Source organism: Podarcis muralis, chromosome 3, assembly GCF_964188315.1.
Source record: "Podarcis muralis chromosome 3, rPodMur119.hap1.1, whole genome shotgun sequence".
Taxonomy (NCBI): Eukaryota; Metazoa; Chordata; class Lepidosauria; order Squamata; family Lacertidae; genus Podarcis; species Podarcis muralis.
The window spans coordinates 53,742,400-53,770,142 of NC_135657.1; the positions used below are offsets into that span (position 1 = coordinate 53,742,400).

Genomic DNA, 27,743 nt, shown 5'->3' on the forward strand with positions numbered 1-27,743 from the left:
TGGTCATGTAATATAAGGGGTTGCAGTAGGTCTGTGACATTCCTATACAAAGCCCAGATGTATATATGATAAGAACAGTATACCCCATTCATAACAGCAGACACTGTGATAATACTATCTTTTTACTGTAATTTAACAACTGTAGTGGGAAAGAAATCCAGAATACTGATTAAGCCCAAATTGAATAGAATCTACTTTACTGATAACATTTTGGTCCAGCAGTTTCACACTGGAGCCTCTGCGTTAAGTCTTTTTTTTTTGAAGGATGTTAACTTTGACGATGCTGAGAGGTCAGCAGTGTAGTGACATGGGAAAATGAAATGTTCTCCTACTGGTTTCTGAATGTTGAGATTTTTGTTGTCAGATTTGTGTCCAGTTTCTCTTGTGTAGAAACTGACCTCTTAGTTTTAAACAGGCCACAAAAGGGAATTGTGGCAGGTGTACACACACACACACACACACACACACACACACACACACACTGTTAGAATTCCTGTTCCATAATTGCAGTCATGGGATTTTTGTCTTTCACATGACATGGTATGTTTTGACTCCACAGAGTGGGAAGTAATGAAGACAGGATGTTTGTGTTACTGTGTTCCGCGAAGTGGGACTATTGTCCTTTGTCCTTTTTCTCTTTGCTGTCTGATGCTAGAGAGAGAGAGAGAGCCATGTGCTCTGTGTGTTTATATGTAAATAAAGTAGATTAGCCAAAATGCTGAGTTGCTGAGGTCTGTCATGCATGATGCGCAAACTCTGTGGATCCCTAAGTGTGCCAGTGTCGGTTGGCATCGGTCAATGTGATGTTCGGGCTGAAGAAAGCTTATGAAGCTCCAGAACAATCGACCAGGAGGGAGGGAACATGCCAGTTGGGCATGTGTCTCTGCCAGGGCCCTACACAAGTGTAGGCTGAACTCCTGACACACACACCTCACATATAAATAATACTGGAGAATGATTAGATAAGAGCCATTGATCATATGGGCTGTTGTTTTTTAATACTATCATCTGGGGGGAAAAACTGGGGACCGAGCTCCTGTGTCAAGCTATCTGTTGCTAAACCTGGCCTCTGCATTTCTTGTAACTGTAAATAATATATTCTGAGACATTAGCAAACAACTTCTACAGTGCCAAACAGAAGCTAGCACTAGTCCTCAAAGAAAAAAACCAAGGGCTGATGCCTCTGCCACCCATCTGTGCTCGTGGTCTCTTTGTTCCTTGCCCATGTGATCTCTACCATCACAACCCTCTCACTTCCTTCTGCATCCACTAACTGCTCCCATTCCTGATTCCTCCCTGTCTTTCAACTCATCTCCCTCAATATCCTTTCCTCATTGTTCTGACATATTCATTACTGAAGCAACCATTGTTCCGCCTTCCCTCAGCCCTCTATTCCTTCTTCTTCTTTTCTGCCAGCTCTCATTCACTTTCTCTGCCTTCCCTTGCTGCTTTCTCTCTCAAACTTCAACCTACTGTACATTTTTGTTCCAGGGTCTTCCCCTCCTCTAAAGTGCAATCTTTGTTGCCTATCACCACCAAAAATGTCACCATGTTCTGTACAAATGATGAAGTGTAGGTGAACACACAACATATTTCTGCAAATGTCAATATGAAAGCATATAGGTTATATAGATTAACAGAGGGGCTTGATAAATTCAATAGGAATATCCCACTCAAACAGAGGCTCTGGAGGTCTAGAGCAAAAAGTAACTACGTCTCCTTTACACTTTAAGAAAAAATGACCAATGTTTCTGCAGTTCTTCTGCTTACCAGGAGATGGCGGCTGAATCTTAGGTTGTTTCTTGGTATCTCCCGTGCTGAAGACTTCTGGAGGGGGCTCCTCCCCTCGTTCAATCTTGCATTCAAAGGCAAACAGGTACTGGATATATTGTTTTTTCAGGGAGCTGGCTGCGCTGCTTGAAGTGCCAACATTCAGGTTGGTTGCCAGCTCACGCCACTTCTTATTTTTATTAACCTAGCATAAATAAATAGCAGAATCAGTGGATTGAAACCAAGTGGACTGATGAAAGCCAGGAGACATTTTTAAAAACACAGCACTTAATGCCTTGGTTTGTTTGTTTTATTTGCCTCTTTTAACTAATGCTCATTACTCCCACACTCATTTGTAACACACAAACAGCATTTACACTTATAAAACCATTAAAGAACCTGTTGATAGCTATACAAAACACAGTATCTTCTGCCAGGCATCCCTTCTCTACTCTTTACACTTTGGGGAGGGCTGGAGCTTGTAATGTGCAGTTAGCCAATCTATCTTCCAACTAATATGTACTTATTCGTTCGCTCTGGCACTCGAACAAGCATGCAGACTCCAATTAATTCCTAATTCAGGTGCTGTAATGCCAGGGCTTCTTGTGATGGAGATCAGTGGTCTCTTTGCAGAACAAGATATACAGTCAAACAAGATTCAAAATGAATTATAACCAATTTTGAACATACTAAGGTGATTCAGTGAGTTTCCTTATTGAAAGCCTTACATATGGTGGCCGACTAGAATGAATCTTGCTTTATGCCGTACGATATCAAAGCCTGTAAGTCTTAGAGCTGCACAATGACATTTTTCTGTGCTTGTGATGAGAAAGAAGTGTATACCATGTGAATTCTTGCAAACTAAATTCCAATACTGCTCTGAAACACAGGTGCATATGACAAAACAGACACTTGTGCATTTTTCACAGAAATGGTATACTGAGATGTATCGTCTATAGCTGTAGTGGAAAGACATAATTATTATTTATAGTTTCTAATATCTATATGCTAGCCAAGAAAATACTTACGCACATATGCTTAATAAATCCAGAATAGCCCTGGTTCTTAGACTTGGGTGTTGCTAACACAGCGGTCTGACCCCCAGAGGCACACTCCATTGTCTCTCCAGACAGATGGATGCCAACAAACACCAACAAACAAGAATTTCTTACCTGTGCTAAACCTCCAATCTCCTTAACACAGACATACAGCCTGAAAAGATCTAGTGGCTTCTTGCCTACAGCAGGTAGACTGGCCACAGGCGTTCCCCTCTCTTCCATGAAGTTGAGATACCGATCCACCCACATTCTGCGCTCTGGTTCGTTTCCCAGCTCATACATTTTTGTGATCTTCTCTCCAGTTGTGGTAGACGAATTTGATTTCTAAAGCAAAAGCATTTTTTAAAAAAGCATTGGGGTAGGGGGCAAGAAGGGAAAAGATAGTAAGAAACTCACAATGGTGACAAAGAGAGGATGTTAAACTAAAGCTATCACACAACAGGCAGGAATGAAGGCTACTAGTTCAGGCACAAACAATACATTCTGTCCACATGCTGCAGTTTGCTCATCTGATTTGGTAAAACAAAGGGCCCAAACTCCCCCTTTTATGATTTTTTATGTTTTGCCCTTATACATGAACTTTGGATCTCAGAAGGCAAGTTTCTGATGATGCCTCAAGTCATTCATAACGTAGTTTCATTAAGCTATATGATAGAGGAGGAAAAGAAAAAAGATTGCTTGGAAATTCACCTTAAAATGAATGCCACCAGATATGAGAGTGAAGAGCTAAGGGTGGGAAACCTACACTTCTGAATAAATAATCGTAGAATGGAACAGGTCAAATCAATTTTGCCAAATCTGGTTTCTTGCTATATCTGGCTAAAAAGTTGGTAAAAGTAAGTCAACACGGTTATTAAAAATGTTCTCACTCAATTGCAGTGCATGAGCTGTCAAAAGTACCTTTTATCAGTTTTCTAGGGTCTTCCTATGGTCTTCTGAGCTCAATTCTAATTCTGTGTTGTTTATGAAACCCTAACTGTCTCGAGTCATTCAAACATGACATATCATTTCTTCCCCTACATCCCTTTGTACCACCTGCATGTGAAGCTGAAGGGGCAAAAACTCTTTAAAATGATGATAGCAATAGTTGCTTGATGTTGGGGCAGTTGCCAAGGTCTCATCTTGTTTCACTGACTTCCCTGCTTGGGATGGAGTCCATTGTTTTTAATTAACCAAATCACCTTGGCTCTATAAAACTTTTTTGCTTTATATACAAAATTCTCATTTATTCACAGTGATGCTTCTTATGTAAAGTTGTTGGTCACATTCTGAAATAAAGGACAGTATCAATTTGCTTTTAGCATATTTACCAAAGGGACACTTATTAATTACTTAGGTTGAATTGGGGTTTACTAGATGCAAATGGAGGGTTGCAACAGGAGAATGTGGCACATCTTATTGCCTTTCCTACTGCTTAATTTAGGATATTAATTCTTTATCAACTTTGCCCTTAAAAACAATTGCATAGTAAGCTATTTTAGTGAATTTTTAAAAAGGCAAAAAGGGCTCTAGATATTTCACATATATTCACAATATCATTTTGGATACGTCAATATATTTGGAATGCAGGGAAGCAAACAAAGAAATGATTTATTGCCACAAACAACTAATTATTGCAGCCAACACTACAATTGTTAATTAATTTTTATATTTTCTTACTCGTGATTCCACATGCTCAATACTTGCAGCACATGTTATCCCTTAATAATATAACCCTTAATAATTTTTCACTCAGCTGCCATTCCAATTGCCTATTACAAGAAACATTCAGACTTAATGGCCAAACAAAGGTTTTTCAATTTTACACAGTGAAATACTTCTTCTTATAAAGCTATATCATCAAAAAAGGGGAAGTAGTTTACCGTCTTTTCTTTGCTGGGCACTTGTACTGTCTACATAAAGAAAAGTCACTTTTCAAAGAGATGGCAACAGGCCACAAAGTGACAACATAATCTGAAAACATTACTATTTACAGAAGGAAAGAAGGGCTTCTCACTGCAGGAGCTTTCAGGCTGTCAAGCTCAGTGAAGTGGGTGCAATTTTCCTCTAAAATGAAATATTAACTTCAGAAGAATAAGGAAAAAATCTTTCCACAGAGGGCTTGATTTCTGCTGTCTGCACCCCACAGCTAAAAACATTAAAAATTTCACATTTTGCACATGCAACTGCTTGGTCAAGCACAGATTACAGAAGCTTTGTATGGCCAGATTCTGCCTATAGAACATACTTCCTTCAAGTAAAGTTTTATACTTCACAATTCTAATATTTATTGCATTGTAAAATCGATAAACTATGAACTGTAGTCAGTGCAAAAATTAAAGCTGGAGTAAATTGTAAAAAATAATGAATGTAGCCTCAAATGGTTTTGTTGATGTACAGCAGGGTAAGTAAAGTCATTGTGCTGGTATTAAGTTAACCAAAAGTATTGCTTGATAAAAGCCTTCTGAAACAAGATGAGTAAATAATATAATTTCTGTATCAGATGTGTGTTATCCAGTATTTAAAACATTTGTGACTGGAAAAGTATGCTGATGTATGTGGACAGTAGTTGTGCATTTATTATTCCAAACCTGTCTGTTCTCAACAGTTACATTGTAGTGAACATTTCTTCCCATGTGTTCATGCAACACACCTCTGCAAGCTTGTGCATCTAGCAATAAATAGTCACAGGTGAACTATAGCAAAGTTCAGTGCACATCAATTTTTGAGTGCCTGAAAAATTCTGAAGACTGCATAGCCTTCATTGGGGGAGCATTCACCATCCTGTAATTTGTATATGTTATTGTGCATGTCCAAAATCCATAGATTATCTTGCATATATCTGGTCAATTTCCAGAATGGTAGCTAAACTAGTGTTTATTATAACTATTATAGTGTTGTCCACATTTACTAACTTATCTCTGTATATCTGGACATTAATTGAACACATGGGGTATAGTTAACATTCCTTGGTGATTGCTGGCTATCTTACATGTTCACTATAAGTTATACATATATTAATGGGGGAAATGACTCTCATTGTGTGAGGCAGAATCTGTGTACACAGAAAGGCTGTGTATGGCAGGGGCCCCTGGTGGGAAGCAATGTGTATCTCTTCAAATATAGGAAGATACTTTATACTAAGACCAGGTCTAGCTTAGTATTGTCAACACTGACTAGCAGCAGCTCTCAGGTGGGAGTCTTTCCCACTTCTACCTGGAAACACTAGGGATGAGACCTTTTGCATGCAAATCATGTGCCACTGACTAGCAGCCCTTCTGGGTATGCCTTCGGGGTACCACAGATACTTGGCTTTGTATACTGATGATACCCACAGTGAAGAATTTAAGAGTTCCGAATTTGTGTGCTCACACACATATTCTCTCAAATATGCCATTTATTGCTATTCTATTTATGTACACAGAGTAAACATAAACTGATCCTATTAACAGCAGAATTTAAGATACCCAGTTTGAAATTCTCTCAGTAGATAATTACTCAACACAGTGTCTTCATATTTTCCTGAAAAGCATGCCAGCTCTAGAACTCACTCTCTGCTAGAAATATGTGAAGAATCTGATCAGATGTTGGATATGGTTTTTGGTATCTTCCAGCCAATTGATATAAAGAATACAAAGCTGCTATCCTGAACACCCAGATCTGATAATTGATAAGGTTAGTAAAATCTGATAACCAGATAATTTGGTAGCCCAAATATATCTATATAGTTTAGCACCCTGATCTGAAATTTGCTTCTTTGAAATAATTTTCACTGAAATCAAAGGATTATGGTAAAAGGAAGAATATATACCTAACCCAAGTTATTTCTTTTCTGGTTCCTTATTACTTTTAAACTCAATCAAATCATAGATATGTCTTCGGAAAAAGTTTTACAATAAATTCTAAGAACTATATCTGAAGTGAGTGTTTACTCTAAATTGAAAACAGAAAGGTAATTACTCCCACCTTCTCTATCCCAAAAAAAATCTGAAATGGTTCTCTTTAATTTATGCGGAAACAAAACATGCATTTCTAACAGGCTCCCCTGGGGATGAATAACAGCTTAAAGAACTCATGAATACATATTTTCTACCGTAAAGATGTTCTGCATTTCCAGCAATATTTAAAAAGACTGTCTATGCACTTAATGCCTCTCTGTGCCCATTTAAGAAAAAGTAAAATACTCAAGAAAATACAATAAATTTCTTCTTTGTAGAGTTGTCCATTTAGAGAAGCATTCAGGCATGGCCAGTTTTGACATTAGAGGGAACACACACCACCATATGCCTTCTGAGACTCAAAGTCATTGCCCTCTTCCCCTAGTTCCTCTCTACTTTTGTTGATGCTTTCACACTAAGGGCTACGAGCACATATCTCCAAAAACCCTCTAGAACATAATGCACTTATTTAAAATATTAGTTACCTTTCTTTTTCTTTTTGCATGTGACTTTTGTGCTGGTATTCATTTTGCCCACTGATAAAAGCTTAGCAATCTACTCTTAAGAGAAACAATTTGCCTGGAAATATTGTTTTTCATTTTTGGGACACCGGATTGTTTTAATCTTCACGAACCAAACCAGATAAACACATGGCTGTCATTAAAAGCAGCAGCTGTATGTATATCAACCGTGACCTTTTCCATAATGTCTAATACAAAGTTGGGGAACCTTTTTCAGCCCTAGGGTATGTTATCTCATAGACAACCTTCTGGAAGTCACGAGTGGCGTCAAAACAAAAGTAGGTAAGGGTCACAGTGGGCACCCAAATGTAGACCATATATCACACCCACCCCAGCCCAAAGCAATTAGGCTTGAAAGGGGATCTTAATGGAGATTGCAGCTGGGTTGATGGAGACTGAACACACCCATTGTTTGGCACTGCACCAGCAGGAGGCTATTTTCAAGTCCAATTGCAGCAGGTGAAGGTGGTGAGTTTTGGAAGTGGAGCTGTAGTGTGTTCCTTCTGGTGCGGCAATTAGGCTTGAGAATAGCCTAATGGAAGGTTATTTTCAAGCCTGTGTGTGTGGTTTGGTTGGGGAAGCCCCTCAGTTCTCATCTGGTTCATGGGCTGGCAGCTTCCCACTAGTACATGTGCCTTAATATAATCATATTCAGTGTCTCTCTGCCAATGGCCACCAGTGATATGGAGTGGTACGGGGAAATGCAGAAGACTAGAAAATCGGGGAATTGGTATGTCCTTGTATTAGACAGCATGGAGGTGGGAACTAGACCTGGTGCTGCTGTTTTGGGAGTCAGCTGCATGTCTTTTTCTAAGTTTGGATCAAGTATTTGTCTGATGAAATCAGATACTAATAAAATATTTTTAAAGAAAATATCTTCTTAGAGATCATTCCCCCCTCCAAACCCTTTATACAATATTTTCTCTTATTGTCTTCTGGAATTTTCTTTTCCATTAAGGTGTCCTCGTGACAATTAGGATTTAACTGAAGACCCTTCAGTATGTTTAGTGATCATTGCAACTGATGACATGAACATCCCATTCTTCGTGCTGTCAGGACTTCAAAATTTATTTAAAGTAAGTTAATTATTTGTCTAACGAAATTGCAGTGGTTAAATAAAACATGTTAAGATTTTAGGAGGAATTCAACATTATGATCGTTCTGTCAGCGAAAGCACTTCGGGTTGCTAGATGGAACAAATTCCCCTCTCCTCCCCCCTGCATTGTTCTGGGGTGTGTGTGTCTCCCAACCTCCCAGAGCCAATCTGGGTTGGGAGCATGGCGGGTACAAGAGGAGAACATGGGGTGGAAGCCCCATTGCATTAGCAGGACTTGTGCTGGCTTCCACTAGAACAATTGTTTAGTTGAATTAAAGAACTGCAGAATTGGAAGGGATCCCAAGGGTAATCTAGTCCAACCTCCTGCAATGCAATTTGAATCCACAGCAGACCCTGCTTAGATTTGAAAAATGTGCTAGCAGTTTTATTTCAGCGTCATCCTATTCAAAATCATTTTGTGTTTAATGAACAAATACTTCTGAAACTACAATGCTATCTGAAGACTACATGTGTTTTTTAAGTGCAAGTGGATACTGTCAAATTGAAAAAGTAACTTTCCTGTAATGTATAAATACAATTTTATCCTGTATAATATTTTTATGACAGCAAACAGGTTTGGGTATTTGGAGATTATGATTGCTCCAAACTATAATGTACACTCAGAAATCACCCAATTCCTCAAGAAAGGAGAGTTTTATTCCTGTTTTTAGATGGTAATGCTACTCAACACCCAAATGGGGGGGAAACAATTTTACAAAGAGTTTGGACCCAGTAACTGAGACAAAATGTCCTTAACCAACACAGTTAGCATGCTCTGTAAGCTGATGCATTATGAGAAATATGTTTTCTTCACAACATCTGCTGTATTACAAGAAAAGCCAACTTCTGCGATATACATAAATTTAATCTTCTTTTTATATAAAAGGACTGGACTAAATTTTGCCCTCAGCCAAGCAAGCTCTGTTCCCCCCTAGAACCGAGTCAAACAATGAGCTGCAGGAACATAACTTAGGGCAGAATTTAGCCTCCTCTGTCATTACAAAGAAAGAAAACCCTTTAGTGGATAAATAATGAAGGAAAGAATCTATAAAACAAACAAGCAAGCATTAAAATATAATAAGTACAAAAAAACCAAAACAAAAGCCAGAGCCACTTACAGGGCTTGATGGAGTCTTTGGCCAGCCTGGGCTGCCAATGCTATCACTTTCATCTCCATGAAATGAGGAGATGCTAGCAGAACTTGGGGACATTGGGGAAGGGACTGGCAGGTTGCCTGGGGTTGGGGGCTGTGAAATACCCTGAGAGATGTAGCTATCCTGTGGTAGAGGAATAAAAAAAGAGGACAAAGGCAGGGCAAACTTTATTAAAAATGAAAAAAATACATCCAGTTTAAACAGATTGACCATTTTTTTTCTTTTTAACTATATAAAACATAGAGAGAGAGAAACACACAGACACACACACAGAAAACACATATACATGTAAATAAATAAATAAATAAATAAATAAATAGATAATACGTAAGTTATCAAAACGACATTATTATATAATTTGGAAAGTTTGCTGGATGCTTGGCTGAAGTTGCTATGCCACCATGCTTCCCTCAAGCTAAATGGAGTATCAAGCATGGGTTTCCCCTTATGAGATAAAGAGAAAAAAATAAATAAAGCTGTTCACCTTATTTTTATCAAATAAGGCAGGAAAGCAAAAGTATGCTGCTGCTGAAACGGCCAAAACAGGAAGCTATAACCGAAGATAGAGGAAATGGCTGCAAGTACCAAGGTAAGACCCATCCCCGCCCCCCGCGCACCCAGTGGCGTAGCTCAATTTCCCCACAAGGTTTTCCATATGTTCCCTTGCCCCCGCGAGTTACAATGCCATAAGAACTAGTAACTTTCAGATCCACACAATGAGGGGAAGAAAATAAAACAACATAAAAAAACCAGATTGCATGTGAATGGAAAAGAGCATGCGGGATAGAACAGAAAAGGGCAAGCTCAAATCAGAGAATGAAGGACAAAATAGCAGAGTTCTGCTGCGCCAAACCAACATCACATGCAGGTGAGGGAAGTACCTTTTTGTTCTCAAACTGAGGAGGCCCATCTTCTTTTCCATCTGGCTTGAGAGGGATGGGCAGTTTGGACTCGCCTGGAGTCATCATATCTGCAAGACCCATAGGGGCTAATCAAAAACAGGAGGTACGATTTAGCATCAAGGTTGACTTCTCGGTGTGTCGAAAACTGATGATACAAGAAACTGGAATATATCAATACTCCATCTTTTACAGAGGCTGAAAAGTCCTTTAGATCTCACAAGTTAAGTGCTATATGTGCAATAGGAGAAAATGTCTCCAAATTAGTACACCCACATAATCACTCTACAAACCTGAAACACAGTTTTAAGGTCTAATTTTAATATCTAATTATTGAGTGACTCACTTTAATAACTGACAGCAATATAATCCAAACCGTATATGCTTGCCATGGTAATGCTGAAAAATTGCGGACAACTTCATTAGGCACCTCTTGGATTTGTGGAGTAACAAACTATGTTTGATTCTTAAGTCACTTTCTCAAGCACAAATGTTTTCATTATGAAAAGCTACTTTGGTTACTAGCATTTTAGCAGTCACTACATATTGCATACTTATTATGCAATAATACAGCACCCCAGAGTATCCAGGCCCAAGGATGAGTTTGTAGCTACCTGGAAAGTGGCAGTATAATAGAAACTGATGATTTGGTTTCATGAGAGCATTTTCAGTGCCACCAGTGCTGGAACAGGTTCCTTTGTACTTTCATAGATGTGAACAAGCACCAGTTGACTTATGGTAAATTTGGATGCTTACTTCATAAGTTTAGGGCTGCCATACGTCCAGAATTTCCTGGACATATCTGGGAGTTGTCTGCCGAAAATAGCGTCCAGGGGAATTATCAGAAATCTGCTAAAATATCTGGGAAAATCCGGGCATATGGCGGCCCACATTGGAATTTTAAAAAACCCAGCTTTTGTAAACACAAGAAATACTCCTGCTTCTGTTTCCCTCTTAATATCCCCATCACTGATAAACAGATCTTGCAGGTGGATTTGTGTTCTGACCCAAACTCTTGTGCCCATGGAACTCCTTTATGGGTCAGATTCATGTGGCAATGTTTCATATATGACTTCATTAGTGGAAAAACAGAAGTGCGAATGATTCTCACATCAGCTGTTCCAACTAATAAATTAAGGTCTGAATTGGCCCTTGTGGTATGTTATCTGAGTACCACAATAAAATCTGTATGATTACACTATAAAATATCACATAATATTTCTCTGAGCCTCTTAGTTGCCAAATCCCAAGCCTACAACCTACTCAACTACATTCTTCAACTTGTAAATTATTCTGTAGATCTGTTCTGTGGCCGATGTGGGTATTCAGCTATTTTCCTTCTTAAAGAAGTCAGCTGGGAACATAGCTGAATGCTGATCATTCTCGTTCAGATAACACTTATGCAGACACTTTCCAGAGGTGTGCCAAAGAAATGTTCATTTTCTTCTCATTGTTTTGAAGGTGGGAAAAGTGCAGTATTGAGCTTTTGTCGCATTTTTCCTGAATTTCATGTTTCAAAGCCGAAAGTCAAAAGAAACATTCAGATCAATTATGTATATTGTGTTTTCTCTGTACAGTATAAAACTGTGTGAACAAACAGTTCCACAACTGTGGAATGAATACTTTAAAAACAACAATTTCTAAGGATGTACCACTGGACAAGTTACTGTAGTTATATGTTGTTCTTGTATTTACATGAAAACCAGTAAAATTATTTGGGGAGGGGGGAATAATTTCTTAAATTCTCAGCCTACCAGATCCCAAAGGTTTGAATGAGAGCAAAACATCTTGATGATGTGATTCAAGAAACATCCCTTTCAGCATTCCCTGTCATGTCTCAGCCTTTTCACTTCTCTCTAAAATGCCACTACACAAATCATTTGCCTTTCCCACTGCTTGATCCCCTCCGCAAATCTGTACATGGTTTCCCATACCCTCCTTGGACTTACCTTTATAGGTCTCCAAAACCTTGCCTAAATCTTTTGGTCCTTTATTACCAATTATTATACCCTCCAACTCTACCATCGTCAGTTACCCAAATGTTTCTTATTCTCTCATCTGACTTCACACATTTCCCCTTGCTGTCCCCATGCATCAAAGTCCCTGGCCAATATGTGCATAGTGTCATCTCTCACTTTTCCCAAGAGGCCTTTGCTTTAAACTGCTGCAAGGCAATTGCAGATCTAAGATTCAGATCTAAGTCCTGTTGAGTTCAATGGGCCTTACTCCTTGGTCAGTGTGGTTCAGATTACAGCCTAACCTTATACACACTCAATTGGGAATAAGCTCCCCTGAACTCAGTGGGACTCACTTTTGACTGGACACGTGTAAATGACTGAATTGTAATATTTTAAATTTGCTGTTTACATTCCTTCCGTCCTTCCTATTCTTGTCTCTGCCTCCCCCAACTTGGTCTATTTCCTACTATTCTAGAATACAAGCCTTGGGGCATTTCACTTTCCCCCTTAAGAATTCTGCAGAGTACTATGTATACAGTTGCCACCGTAAGAGGGAGAGAGAGAGAGAGAGAGAGAGAGAGAGAGTATTCTTAAGAGTATTTGCAATCTCCATGGAATATACAGTGGCTAAACCAAATTTTAAAGTATAAGCATTTTTGAACATTTTTAGTTTCTGCTACATAATAGGTAAATATTATTAGTTGAACTTCCATTTCTGTTATTACCCTCCAAAATAAAAAAGAAGCCTGCAGATCTCAATGCAGTCACAAATGTATCTGAGCAAAAGGAGCTCCACATTTGGTATAGAACATATAGCTAACTAAGCTCAACACATTTTTGTTAACTATGCAAAATGTGTTTAAAAATAGTAGACGGGGAAGGAAAGGCTAAATAAAATATGATGGATATTGCAGAATAATAAAAATCTAGCCTGATTATTATTGGGCTGCTTTGCTTTTCTGTAAAATGATAATGCAGTGTTTTACTCAGCAGCCAACATGTGGGAGAACAAGCCAAAGGGGAAGGGGGGAGCTTTAAAAAAACTTCACAGATTGCCCACTACAAAATGATTATTGCACATATTCATGTATTACTATGTTTTAGAAAATAATTAGTTTTAATTACAGCAGTGAGAGAGCAAGCAAGACTCTGGTGAATAAGCTGGCAAGCTTCATGGTGCTAATTTGCTAATATCTTTAGCATCACATCACTGCAGGTTGGGAGAACGGCTCTGCCAAAAAACCTACCCAGCCATGTGCTGCACGAGTTTACAGCTAACTATATACTCAATACTCGTCTCTGAACTGCCATAGGCTTATTTGTAGGTTGCTGTGGTGCGTTTGTAGGCCAAACAAGGCATTTGAAATATTGTAATGTGGAAATTACTACAGTACTTGGCTTTAAAAAAGTAGTTTCAGTCTTGTATATTTAAAAATGGGAACAAGATGTCTATTTCCAAACAATGCAATAAGTGAGAAACAGCCAGTGTTTTTTATGAATGGAAGTAAAATGATAACAAAGCAACCAAAGAGTGACTAAATGCACAAGGTCATCCAAGTTGCATTTCTGACCTCACCCATTTGCTCTGGAGACAGCTGTGGGACTTAGGGCAGAAGCAAAAGACCACTCTCCTTGTGGCCAGCATTTTTCCTACTTGAATTTAACTGCAGTAGTGGGAAGTCTGAATTTGGTTGCCAATTCACTAGCTGCAAGTTTGTGTGATGCCATTGCAAGCTTTCTGAATGATGCTGGAGTGGTTATGTTGTGCAGAACAGCAGTTTGTACTAGCAGTGAAATCTTCAGGTGGCCAGTTCAGCTGCCTGAAGAAAGATTTTGCAAGGGTGATAAAATCTGAAAATTGTAAATAAAATTTTGAGTGATTATGATCCAGAGAAAAAGGCTGGGCTATAGAGCATTTGACATGTACTTCTTATGAGCTGCCTCAATCAAGCAACAGGGTGTATAAGAAGCCTTCCATGTGCATTACTGGTGCAGATTCAGATGCAAATCCAGTTGCACATCAACATCTGCATTGCATTGCACAGGACTAATTGCTTACAACAACAGCTGGATCTAAGTTACCATGTCATCTTGAGAAAGAAGTACTACTATAGTCTTTTGTGTAGCATCCATAGGTATTTCTTTATCCTTTGTTGAAATGCTTTGTAAAGACTTACAAGAATGCTTCCAAGGGATTTGCGGCTGGTATCCCTTTGCTTTCTAGTCCAATGACAAACTGAGGGTATTATTTTGACCCCTTTTCAAACAGTGAAAGAACACTATTGTCACAATTCCAGCAAATTAAGGCATGTGCGTGCGCACACACGCTCTCTTCTCCAGTGACCCTAATGATCCTGCCCACAAACTACAAATATATAAAACATTAAAAAGAAGAAGATAACAGTGAAATCTGTGATTGAAAAAGAGTTGCAATGTAGAGTGAATAGGTTCCAAGAACTAGCCCCGGGCTTTATTATAAGAAGTTGAAAGTCAGAATAATTTAAAAAAGAAAATATGGGTCAAGGTCCTGTTCTAGCTATATACCACACCAAACTTAGCTCACATGTGAGTTAAACTGCAGTCAAGTATCTTAAGACTGTCCTACAGTCAGGGATCTGTATTCCTGGGCTAGATGCCATGCTTGTCCTATAGGAGAGGCAATGGTGATCAGTCTGTGGGAAAACAGCCCACAGCAAATCATTAGGCTGAATTTTGGATTCTTCAGGAAGAGCCCAGGTCGGGACTTAACAATTCTGGGTCCAATCCACCAGAACCAGTAAAAATATTTGATTACATTTACTTCCCCTTCTTCCTCCAGATGCTGCTGCCTAATGCAGTCAGACTACCAGCCTAGCACTGTCCTCTCCGACTGAGGAAGGAGTCCCTTTCAGTTCTCCTAAACAAGACCGTTCCATCTGGGGATTGAAGGTACAACTGTCTGTGTGCAAACCATGGGTGCACTACCACACAATGAGTTTAAAGTCACAACAACCTGGTGAGGTAGGTTTGGCTGAGAGATCTGCCCAAGACTACATGCTAGACTTCGTATAAACCTATGTTCCAAGCAGCCCAGTACTTTAGCTGCCACTGACCCAATGTGGTCTTAAGCCTTTGTAAGAAAACGTTCGGAAGAAAACGTTTATTTTAAAAGGGACAGCCTGACCCAAAACTTTGCAGGAGCTCCAGTTCAGGCATATATTGAATGGAGCTGTATGGGACAGTTTTGTGCATATATCATTTCAGCTCCTGAGATCTGGTCCTTGCACAAAGGCTCACTTTAAGCCCAGTGAAATGAGCTTGGCAGCAGAGCTCCGTATCAGAGTATATGCCCAGAAACATCCCACCCCCCCAAACATTTCTGCAATGTAAGGCCATCTTTAAAAAATGGATTCTGAAGTCTGAATCAGTAGGAGACAGATTATGCAAAACTGCATGACTGCCCAGAACAACCAGCTTTTCACAGCAAAGCATCACCGTGCAGTCACTAGTTTCCCCCTGTGTCTGGAACAGCTTCATTTGCCCAAATGTGACTCTGTGCATGGATTGCCTACCACTGTAAAAGACTGAGGATTTCTGCACTGTATACCCGAGTGTACACTGAGCTTTGGTTTGAGGCAAATGGCTGCAGAAACTGCAAATGTGCTTTGGTTGAGACACAACTGGATTGAGCGGCAAGAAAACCATAAGCGTAAAAAATAATAATAATAATTTTAAAGAAAAAAGTAGATGGAGTAACACTTTTTGTGCCTGCAATAGAAATTGATCATAAATACCTACTTGCATTACAGGTATATTCACACGCACTTCGTAATATTACACACTGCACTACCATTTTCACTAAAATTCAAAAATGAAATTAATATCCACCATTGTTAACAAAAAGCCTTCTGTTCATCTGTCTTTTTGAAGAAATTCCTTCACTGCTTTCTCCTAAACCCCCTCCCCCTGGCATTATAACTGAAAAAACAGTTGTCATATTCATAGTCACACTGATTCTATTTAAATAATTATTTGCTCACTGAAGCCTATTACACAAGGGAGGTTTTCTTTCAGAGCATCGGGGCTCTACACTAGTTAAGAGACGTTTTCTGTATCTGCCATGTTTTCTTAACGGAACAGGGAGATGGCTGAAATGACAGTCATCTAAATCGGTGTCTGCAACACTGTTTAAATTCCACTGGCAGAGCTGCAACTATTATCTTTTGATTTTTCTGTTTCCTGCACCAGAGCTACAATTTGGGGCAATAGGGACCTCTTTGAAAATGCTGGTCATCTTTCCTGTGCCCATAGTACATATGGGCATGGGTGCTTATAGGACAAATGCCGGTTTCAGGTTTGGCCATGATCCTGAGGACTATGTTTCTACATGTAGCTGAATCTTTCTATAATGTGCAGCATGTGCTAATAGTGGTTAAGACCATTAGCCCAAAGGGGGGGGGGAGGGGAGATATACTGGACTAGAACTGGTCTGACTCAGGTTGTGCACACATTGCTTGCTTAAAACAGATCAAAATTGTTCTTTTTTGCTGTGTTTGCACATTACTGTACATGTCAGCAGACTTTGATGTGTATCACAGTTGCCTGCTCAATGTTCACACCACTGAGTTGAGACCGGGTAAGTATGTCTTTAGGGACGCAGGTGGCGCTGTGGGTTAAAGCCTCAGCACCTAGGACTTGCCGATCAAAAGGTCGGCGGTTCGAATCCCTGCGGCGGGGTGCGCTCCTGTCGTTCGGTCCCAGCGCCTGCCAACCTAGCAGTTTGAAAGCACCTTCGGGTGCAAGTAGATAAATAGGGACCGCTTACTAGCGGGAAGGTAAACGGTGTTCCGTGTGCTGCGCTGGTTCGCCAGAGCAGCGATGTCACGCTGGCCACGTGACCCGGAAGTGTCTGCGGACAGCACTGGCTCCCGGCCTATAGAGTGAGATGAGCGCACAACCCTAGAGTCTGGCAAGACTGGCCCGTACGGGCAGGGGTACCTTTACCTTTACCTTTAAGTATGTCTTTACCTGATGAGCAATTCTCAATTTGTATTGAAGCTGTTGGGGTGTGCGCGCGCATCAAAATACAATATTTGGTGACTTTGGGCCATTCACTATCTCTCAGCCTAGCTACCTCCCAGGATTGCTGTGTGAATAAAAGGGGGGATGGGGGGGGGAGAGAACCATGTACACCATCCTGAGCTCCTTAATGAATGAATAAGCTTGGGAACAGGGAGATAGGGATAACAATTTTCTCAGCTCTTGATGGAAACGACTTGACTATATACATGAATGAGGGCAAAACTTATATTTAAGTTAGTTTCTGGAGATGAAACCAGATATACAGAATCCATAGAGTCACCACTTAAAAGTACAGCCAAGCACCACCATGGTTGAATCCTGGAAACTGCTTTCAATGCTAAATTCAATTGTAGTACATAAGTAATAATAAATAAAGAGAGCAATTTAGATTAGGGATAGAGTGGCCTTCCTTCTTCACTGAATAATTTCACTCAAGATCTGGGGGACTGAGGTTTCCAGGCAGCAGGTCATGCTATCTAGGGAAGCTTGAGCTTAACATCTCCCTCTCCTCCCACTTTCTAAAATTCAGCACTGAATAAAAGAGGTGGGCAACTTGTGGCTCTTCCTATGCTGCTGGACTCCCATCAGCCTTAGTTATCATGGCCAATGGGCAGGAATGAGGTGAACTGTAGCCCAGCAACAACTGGATGGCCACAGGTCCCCTACTCTCTGGTATAAAAGTTTATCATATAAGTTGCCCGCACGCACATGCCAAGGCAGTTATCTAGTGCCTTCAGACACATGGCTGAAGCCAGCATTAGCATCCTTATATATGCTTGGAAATATGGGAAGTGCAGGGATGGTAATGCTGGGCTTCACCAAATGACTAAAGCCAGCAGGCAGCTGCCATATAGGACATTCTTAAATGGCTGTCATGAGGCTCCTGCTTGTCTGAATCTGCCCTTGTTTCTCATCATGGATTTGGTAAGGTAAAATAGCTTACCAGTAAAATATTTTCAAACTATGTGCACCAGTACCAGTCCTTATAATGATGCTAGTATATTTCCTTGGAGCACAAAAAACTGTAATGTTTTGTGATGCTGTGCTTTCACAGCTGATGAAATATCCTCCTCTCAACACTTCCTGATCAGTGGAGTATGTTAAGTCGTTTTGTGGCTGTAATTTGTGTCTTTAAGCTAGCTGTACTGTGTAGAACAATTTGCAGAGTACACATCATAGGCCCCTACGCATCACATTATTTATAAATCTACTTAAATTTACTTAACTTCTGGTTAAATGTAAAACATATGCCAGAAATTAGACTTCTGAAGCTTAGTTTATATGAACAGATTCAATTAATTCTATCCCATTAAATATTTGGTACCCCAAGATTGCTTGTCCCATCTCCACAACTAAAATGATGGAAGCCTTTTCTGTAAATGATATCAAGGGTACAGAATTGCCAGCTGCTAAATCAAAGTTTACACTTCAGGGACACTTTTGAGCAAAGTGATCCTTCTCAATTGGCCAGTCAATTCAACAACCTGATATGTGATCAAAATGTGCTCATGGTTTGGAAAAAATATTTAATTGATCTGCCTAAATTCAATCTGAGCCTTGACCCTGCTAAGATTTCAAATGCCCTCAGTGATTCTGGATGAGTGCTATTGCAACATACATTTTTGCTTACTTCAGTAATTTTTTAGGAAAGAGATAAACGAAGACATCTACTATATGCCTGTGTCATCTTTGAACATGCATGTAATAGATTTCATCAGCAGTTACTAAAAAATCAGGAAATAAGTTAGATCTACAAGGGGGAAAATAATTTCTTGTGGTAAACAAAAATAGAGAAGTTACAAGCTCGGACTTCTGGAAAGCAACATAAAATTATTTTATTTTCTTGTAGTAGACTGAGGGTTGGAAACTGGCTGTGGAGTTTTATTTAAAATAGAATGAATTATTGTAACATAGTACATTTTTCTGGGTTGTTTGCATGATCTTGATTATGATTGCTGGTTAAAGCCATTGTTTGTCTGTTCTTTTTTAGGGTCAATGGCTGAAACAAATAAACCACAACAAGCACTACTACCAGTGCATGTACTATATTTTTACAGGACACACCATGGATTAATAAATATGGAAGTGAAAACCTCAAAAATGCATAAACCAAAAATAAAAAAGAAATAAAGAAAGCTCTGATACATGGTTCAATTATTTTAAAAATTCAATATTTTGGAATGCAGAACACAATAAAAATACTATGACTACTCCATACAAAAGACTGCTAGGATAAATGATTTTGCACTGAACAGATTTCCACCGTATGAAATAACGAATGGCTGAATTATCTGAACAAAAAAACCCCTCTGTGAATCTTCCTTTAAACTGGTTATTCCTTTGCAATACATAAATCTTCTTAGGCAGGGCACTCTGCCATCTGTTTGTTGTTGGTTATTTTTCCAGCTCTGGGGGCCAGAGTAAAAGGGGCAAAAAATTACTGCTGCTAAACAGCAAGCCAGGATTTATAGTGCAGTTTCAATGCTCAAAAGTAATTTTATTTCATCCAGGCAGACAAAACACATTACTACATAACCCAAACACAGTATTACCTGGGACAGCTCTGGACGGGGGAGGGGGGAGCAAGCTATTATCTAATGGCCTGTTCAATAGATTTTTTCCTTTTCAACTCAAGTAAAAGTGTGCTGCATGGGCAAACAAACAACCTCCTGCCTAACACTAAGGGAAGCAATTTTATGTTATATTTAAAAAAAAAATCTCCCTGATTAACAATCTGTATTCTTACCCTTGCTGAAGACACAGCACAAAACCATTATAAATAAGACATGTGGGAATACCTCTGCTAAACTGTTGTCTAGAGAGTAGAAAAACAGGTATAATGAGACTCTAGGACAACAATGTGCATTTTCAGCTGTCAGAAAAAGAATTAAACGGGACCAATGTTTGGCAATCAAAAACTTTAAAATGTTTAAGAGAGCTGGGTGGCTGGTTGCGTTGTGGAGCAGAATCATAGAAGCTGTACATGTTTTCAATACGTGTATGTGGGGTGGGGGAAACCCTCTGAGTTTTATTACGAGGCAGTTAATTCCACAGTCGACATAAACATGCTGCTTAAGCAACAGGCAAATCATCTGAAAGATAGAATGGGGGTGGGAAGGCAGGGGGGAGAGATGATAATATCTACCAGCATGTAACACCTTCATAAAAGTTTGGAGGAATCACTATAAACAGCAAAGACAGAATCAGCTGGTTCTCACATTATTCTTTTAATGAGGAAATGATTGTATTCAAGTGCTCCCCTGTCTGTTTTGAAACTTAGGAGAAGACTATAGGCTTCTTTCCTCCAGCAGCCAAGTAGAGGCAGCAGCAGCAGCAGCAGCAGCAGGAGGAAAGGATTGCTCACTAGCCTTACTTTGGGCTCCTGGAGAGGAGAGACGAACCAAAACTGTTGCAAGAAGCAGGAGCAGCAACCGATTTGTTTTGTTTTAAAAGGTAACTGAACTCTATTTTCGCTGGCAGTGGTGTCCTGAGCAGATAAGCACAAGAAGCCATTGCTAGATTTGCCTTAAAAAGAAAAAGAAATCTAAAGGTGCTGCTGCAGAAAGCAGGTTAGAAACAGTGGTTCCTCTCTCCAATAAGCATGACATAATGTTAAGAAGTCATCTGCAACCCAGCAATTAAACCCAGTTACTCTCTCTGTCTTGCATACACATTATACTTTTTTACCATCCATCACAGCAATACATGGTTGGATAGCCTTGCCCTCTATGGCTGTATCGTACTAAGTCACACCCGGAGTAGTCCCACTGGAATCAATGGTCTTGTTAGTAATGACTAACTAAAGTCCATTGATTTCAGTGGGCTTATTTGGAGTATGACTTAAATGTAATTAAAGGAAATCTAGTTACTATGCAATTGCACACTACAACATATTCATGAATGTAATAGTTGGGGATGGGAATGAGAAAAGAAATAATGTACTACTAGGGAGAACGGTTTGAGTCCACATCAAATGCAAATGAGCACTTGAACAATCCCATCAACAAACAGATCCCTGGCATGGTATTCCTGCAAAGAAATATAAATGGAAAAAGACCCTTTGTTAATTTTATTTGTTAAGTCCATTTTTTTGTCTATTTCAGTGAGTGAACATAATTACTGGGACTTCCAGAGAGTTATACTTTATTCTAAACACAGTGAGTGACTTTTGGTACCTTGTTGGTCAGGTTCCTAACCTAAGATGATGTCAGTTATGTTGCTTAATTACAGCTGCACCAGGCTCAGAAAACTTACTACATTTTAAACATGTCTTCTTTCAGACCTGTCAGTTTTCAAACACGCCATGTTCACATTTTCAAGGAAAAATAGAAGACAACCTAAGGGTGTAACATATGCAGGATTTGATACAATAACAGGAAACTCCTGTTTTAAGGAACACAGAATCAGCTGCACAGGAGAAACCCTTTGCTCCATCCAGTACAACCTAATGTACTCAGAGGTGAGTCCCACCAGGTTCAATAGGGCTTACTCCCAGGTAAGTGGATATGGAATAGGAGCCTTAAGGGTGTCTACCTTGGAAAAAACAGCCGTTCCTGAAAAGTTACCAACCATTACCTGTGGAACTGTTCACCATGTTAGGTGCCATGCTGTAAGGAGGAGCTTGAGGGTTCATCAGGCTTGAGTTGTTGTTCATTGGCTGGGTGTAGGGAGAGCTGGATCCCATAATGCCGCTCTGATTGATGACAGGAAAACTGCCTTGCCTGAGTGAAGAGAAAGCACACACACGTGCACAAGCTCTTATTATGTTTCTTACTGCACAGGACACTTTGGTTAGTCACAGAATTCATACTTTAGCATTCACAAACACCTAAGGAAGAGGCAGCCAGTTAGTCTTTGCCTGCATGAGGAGGGGACCGATTTGTTGGGAGCTTATTACTGAATTAGTAATTAACATTTTGGGGCTCGTTCTACAATCCAAGCTACAATCAAGTACCATGCAGATCTTTAAATGGAAAATACATGTTAATTTAAAATGGACACAGCCTAATATTATATGAGGTTCAAGTCGTTGTGTGGCTGACATGTAGAAAGTGATGGAAGCACAGGAAAGAGAGAGAGAAGTGCTTGCCATTGGTATACGTAGAAGAAGACGAAGAAGCCAGGGCTAGATAGCTCTTAAAAAGAAAAGTTCTTTTGATTCCACTTTGCCTACCATACTACAAAAGCAAGCCATGAAGACAATGAAACAAAAATAAAAAAGCAACGGAAAGAGATGCAGTTACACAAACTGAGTGGAGCTATAACACATCAATCCAAAATTGTTTTAATGGAGTCTTTGATGAAATCACAGAAATACCGCTCCTTGCTCTTCTACCTAATGCTTGCGTGGTCTACATCTGCCAATAACCCCACCCCACCCCAAGCAGGATAGGGAGAAGAAGAATAGACAATCTGCCCAGATGCTGTGCCACCTGCCTATCTTCTACTTGGATCATGTGGAGATAGAAGGGCCCTCTGAGGGGACAGGGTTGAGCTGGGTTGGGGATATGTGGTTCAGTCAATTAAGGGCTGCTCCATTTTCTGGTCCTTCCTTCAGCTGGAGGTGTGTTGGCTGTCTTATCAGCGAGATGTCAGGTCTTCAGATGCTGCTTTGAAATGCAAGGTCAGTTTATAATAAGATCTCCCTCATTCACTACTGGCTGACCTGGCCTGTATAACCAGGACCTGAATGGGGGCAAGCAGAGAGTTAGCTGTGCCCGCCTGGCTAGTTGGTTTAGCAACAGGTAAGATTTAGAAGGGGAAAGGGGAAGGGGAACTTCTGTGTAGTCAACAGGAAGTCAGTAGTAGTAGAAGAAGAGTTTGGATTTGATATCCTGCTTTATCACTACCCGAAGGAGTCTCAAAGCGGCTCACAATCTCCTTTCCCTTCCTCCCCCACAACAAACACTCTGTGAGGTGAGTGGGGCTGAGAGACTTCAAAGAAGTGTGACTGGCCCAAGGTCACCCAGCAACTGCATGTGGAGGAGCAGGGACGCGAACCCGGTTCACCAGATTACGAGTCCACCGCTCTTAACCACTACACCACACTGGCTCTCTTTGTCCTGGTTTCCTATGCAACTAACTGCAAATCTGGAATGTTTGAATCTTGTGCTGGGTGAATGGAACAGATTAGGGATTCTGTGAGCGTACCACATATCCCACTGCCTAGCAGCCTTCCTGTGTGAGCTGACAGAGCTGGTACTGAATGTTCTGGTGAGGCCTTCCAGGCTGTTGGTCCTGGAGGTAATAAATGTTCACACCAAGGCCATGAGATCTAGGGTGGGTCAAGACTTTATTACCATCATGGGCTGTCACAAAATGTGATTAGACCAACAGTTAAGAGGGTGTTCTGAGAGTGGGGAATCTTACATCTGTTTCTTTGTCATGCTCAGACCTGCTGAGGATGACAGTGACTTTTCCCCTCTGCAAGAATGAAAACAATGAGGGTGGTCCAGCCCTGGAGCTTGATGAATCCTCATGGATTCCAGAGGACTTTGGGGGATTTCCCGGCTGAAATGAATAATGCTCCTATGGAATGAAGAGATGACCCAAATGGTTGACATGATCCTTCCTAAATGTCCTCCCTCACTTAGAAAAGCTTGGGTAGCTTCATGGTATATACCCTAGAGTTGAGGATGATGAAGAAAGCTGAGAAATTACTTGAACACAAGCTGACATATGAAACTGATCACTAGTATGTGCTCATTCTCAATGGTACTCTGTGGCAGCAAAGATGAACACATGTTTTCTCACTGCCTCCATTACATACTTTCACTTCTGTTTAGCAAAGCTTCTCTGGGTGGTCTATAGCATTCTAGCCCTAATAAGATTTTTGAATCACCAATTGCCTCCTGCATTTTGTTTGCAAAGCACGATAAATTTGCTTGCATCCACTATGATCTGGACTCCAGAGTTTTGGTAGGTCGACTTGAGGTGTCCAATGTGCTATCTGGTCCAGTATTGTTGGATTAGTTCCAATTGATGCAGCTTGAGGATGTGAACAAGATGTTTGAGCAGATCTGTGAAACCAATTGCATGTTTGATCCTTGCCTTTCCTAGCTTATGAAATCTTGTATGGGCAGGATGACTGATTGGGCCAAGGTGATTAATGCCTTATTATGAGAAGAAGTGGTCCCAGGCTGCCTAAAAAAGGTTGTGGTGCAGATACTTCTGAAAAATCCTTATTTGCACCTGGAAATCATAATAATCATAAACCAACCGCAAAAGCCCCCTGCCTGGGCAAGAGCTCCAGGTCCAGGCTCTTTTGGGTTAGGATGATTCTCTGGTCCATTTCAGTTGAGGTTTAGGCCTGGATTTGGCACTGAGACTGCCTTGGATCACCCTGTATGATCACCTTTGTTAGGAGAGAGACAGTGGGTGGGTGATGTTGTTTATTTCCCTTTTCAGTATCCTCAACCATTGAATCCTTTTTAAATTGGGGAAGCTTTGCAGTGGTTCTGCTCCTATCTGGATAGCCAAATCCAGAAGATTATGCAGGAGATGAATAGTTTACAATGTGGTTCCACAGGATTCCAATATATCCCTCTGGGGTATAGGACTGCATGTATGATTGAGAAAATAAATATGCAATTTTTCTTTCTACTCTGTAAATGCAGTCAACATGTGCAACATGATTCCCGTCGCCCCCGCCCCAATACTTGTACCAATGTGAACATTGCAACTGAACATTCAGAGATAAACAGGAAACTATGTTTTTTATTGTTTTTAATGTTGGAGTAGGTAAAAATGTGTTCTAGTTAACACTAGGTTAAATTTGTTCTTGATACCCTGGGAACTTCCCAAGATGTAAAGAACATGTGGCATAAGCAAAGAGAATTCTTTCCAAGTCAGTTTTGTTCTTTGCTCTGTGGAAGGCAAAGTTTCCTCATTTTCTGTAAAGAGGCAAAGGATTTCTTTTGATATGAAGGAGACAACTGACATACAATGCCATTCCCCTGACGAAGCTTGTGATGACTTGTAGGGAAAAATATTAAAAATGCACAGTTGTGCAATTCTCCAAAGGATAATGAGAAAGGGAGGGGGGGGAAAGAAAAGGACCATTTGGCATAACTTTGAAAGACAGTCGTGAAATCAAGCTTTTCTTATGTAAATATTGTATCTTTTAAATTGTCCTAAAAACACAGGCAAAACTGTTATGCAGCAGGAGTCTAGGTTGACACAATCTCCTTGCCCTGTAACAAGAGGCCTGTTCTGCATTAACAAATGCTATATAGTTATATACTTGAAATAAGTTGTGTGGTAAAGGCAAACCTTACATACAAAAACACAAACAGAAAACACATTACAGTATCTGAAAATGCTTGTTAGCAAAAGGTGAGTGATCCTCATGTAAACTCAGATCTGGTTAACTCAGGCTTCCCCAACCTCGGCCCTCCAGATGTTTTGAGACTACAATTCCCATCATCCCTGACCACTGGTCCTGCTAGCTAGGGATCATGGGAGTTGTAAGCCAAAAACATCTGGAGGGCTGAGGTTGAGGAAGCCTGAGTTAACTCAGTGTAGCTCTTTGGAAATAACACTATAGTTTGCAATCACAGTTTGTAAGCAGGAGCAACAAACAATTTGACTGTTTGGATAAAATGGCAAGCTATGATTTGCTGAAAACCAGGTTGGGAAGCTACCAATAGCAGCATGTGACATTATTGTTACATTTGTACAGCCCTTATGCAAATAGCTTTTCGGGTATATAAGGCTTTCAATGGATTAATATGAACTTCTTGGAAGGCTCCATGATAGCAGAAAAGCCTTTTAAAGAGAAATACACAGGCATTATCTTATTCCCAGAGCTGGCCTGGCTGTTAAGCAGGGTGAGGCCACTGCCTCAGGTGGCAGAAGTCCCCCAAGTTTCATGCCTGCAGGTATATTGCTTGCCCCATTGTCTTGGCACTGCTTCTTCACCAGCCGTAGATGTAGTAGCGTGTGCAGAAGCAGCAGCAGCAGCAGCGGGGCAAGGCGGTACTTCCTGTTTCACCTCGAGTGGTGAAATGGGACGTGCTGCACCTGCTTACTCCAATATGAATATACTGATACTGTTGATATGTTATGTGAATATCTCTCCTCCCAGACAGCTTCTTAAACAATGGGGCGCCATGTAAGGCAGAAAAGTTTATTCATCTGGTGATCCTAATTTTTTATTCCAGCTAAGAGACTGAAACTGCCTGTCAAAGAAACAGGATATGGAGGTAGGATATCTATATAAAAGGACAATATTTCACAGGCACATTTAAAGAAAGAAACAGAGAAGCAAAGCTTTACTCAATGTGTAATAATATTATGAAACTACAATTCTGAAATAGACCATCATAAAGGCAATTTTATCTTCTGTACTCTATTTGGAGGGTTCACCAGTTCAAACCAAGGAGGCAGACATACACACAGAAAGAATATTTGAAAAATACAACCTAAATTACAGTGCACCACAAGCAGAAAATACGGGACATGTTATTGACAGCAATACTACTGATTTGTATAAGGCTAGAACAAGTTTAACACAACCTACTTACACAATTTGGGTACTGCATTAACAGATAAAAGAAATCTGAAGTGAAAGCTCCCAAAGTCCTCCTTGCAGTTGTGCCAGAAGAAAAGGGAGACTGCACAACCCTGAGGCTCACTGTGGCTTGTTCTTGTCACACTAAACTATGGTTTAGTGTGACATCTGACTGCACACAGTATCTCCCTACCCATGTCCTGGTAATCTGCCTGCTGGATTACCATGTCCTGGTAAACTGCCAACTGGATAACTACAATATATTAAAAGTAGGGCTGCCTCTTAAAAGGTTCAGGAGCTTCAATCGGTTACAGATGACAGAACTTTGATTAGCATAACTTATTCACTTCGTATCTCTACCAGTGCTAAATTTCCCCCACTAACTGCTTTTCTGCTTCCAAGTCCAATTCAAAAGTGCAAGTACTGATTTTCAAAGCACAGAGGAACAGTCCCTTGCCATACATCAGACATGTAACACACAGGTAAATAAAATTATTTTTAATTTTTTTAAAGGATAGATGTCCAAATTTTACATTTTGGGGCATAGATTAAAAACATGAATGTGGTATGTGCTGAACAGAGAGTAATCAAATGTCCTTTTTGATAGTGAATGGTCCAAGAAGATGGAGTGAGCTTAATGGCTTAGCAGGGCATGGCCACACCTCTCCCTGAGCCAACTCCAACCACATTGGTCACCCATACAATTTAGAAGCTGTAAAAGTTTACTATAGAACAAAGCTGTATAGGACAGTGCTTTGAAGAGGAGTATTACTCTTGTTGTAGCAGCAACGGGTATTA

General features: G+C 40.2%; 1 protein-coding gene and 1 long non-coding RNA gene across 13 annotated transcripts in view; one reads left to right on the forward strand and one right to left on the reverse strand.

Moving 5' to 3' along the window:
* Positions 1–27,743, reverse strand: part of ARID1B (AT-rich interaction domain 1B) — a 345,967-nt gene that overhangs the window by 24,250 nt on the left and 293,974 nt on the right. For 7 of the 12 annotated variants that reach the window (XM_028723747.2, XM_028723753.2, XM_077925873.1 and 4 more), the window contains 5 exons: positions 22,010–22,155; positions 10,398–10,504; positions 9,481–9,639; positions 2,943–3,152; positions 1,771–1,975 (listed from right to left, as the gene is read on the reverse strand). In XM_028723747.2, the coding sequence (XP_028579580.2) occupies positions 1,771–1,975; positions 2,943–3,152; positions 9,481–9,639; positions 10,398–10,504; positions 22,010–22,155 (827 nt within the window). The remainder of the gene's footprint in view (positions 1–1,770; positions 1,976–2,942; positions 3,153–9,480; positions 9,640–10,397; positions 10,505–22,009; positions 22,156–27,743) is intronic. The other 5 variants (XM_028723751.2, XM_028723755.2, XM_028723754.2 and 2 more) reach the window with 3 other exon arrangements.
* On the forward strand, positions 8,240–15,298 carry LOC114594281 (uncharacterized). The gene is made up of 3 exons (XR_003705934.2): positions 8,240–8,342; positions 10,020–10,105; positions 15,192–15,298. It is a non-coding gene; the product is annotated as an uncharacterized LOC114594281 (long non-coding RNA).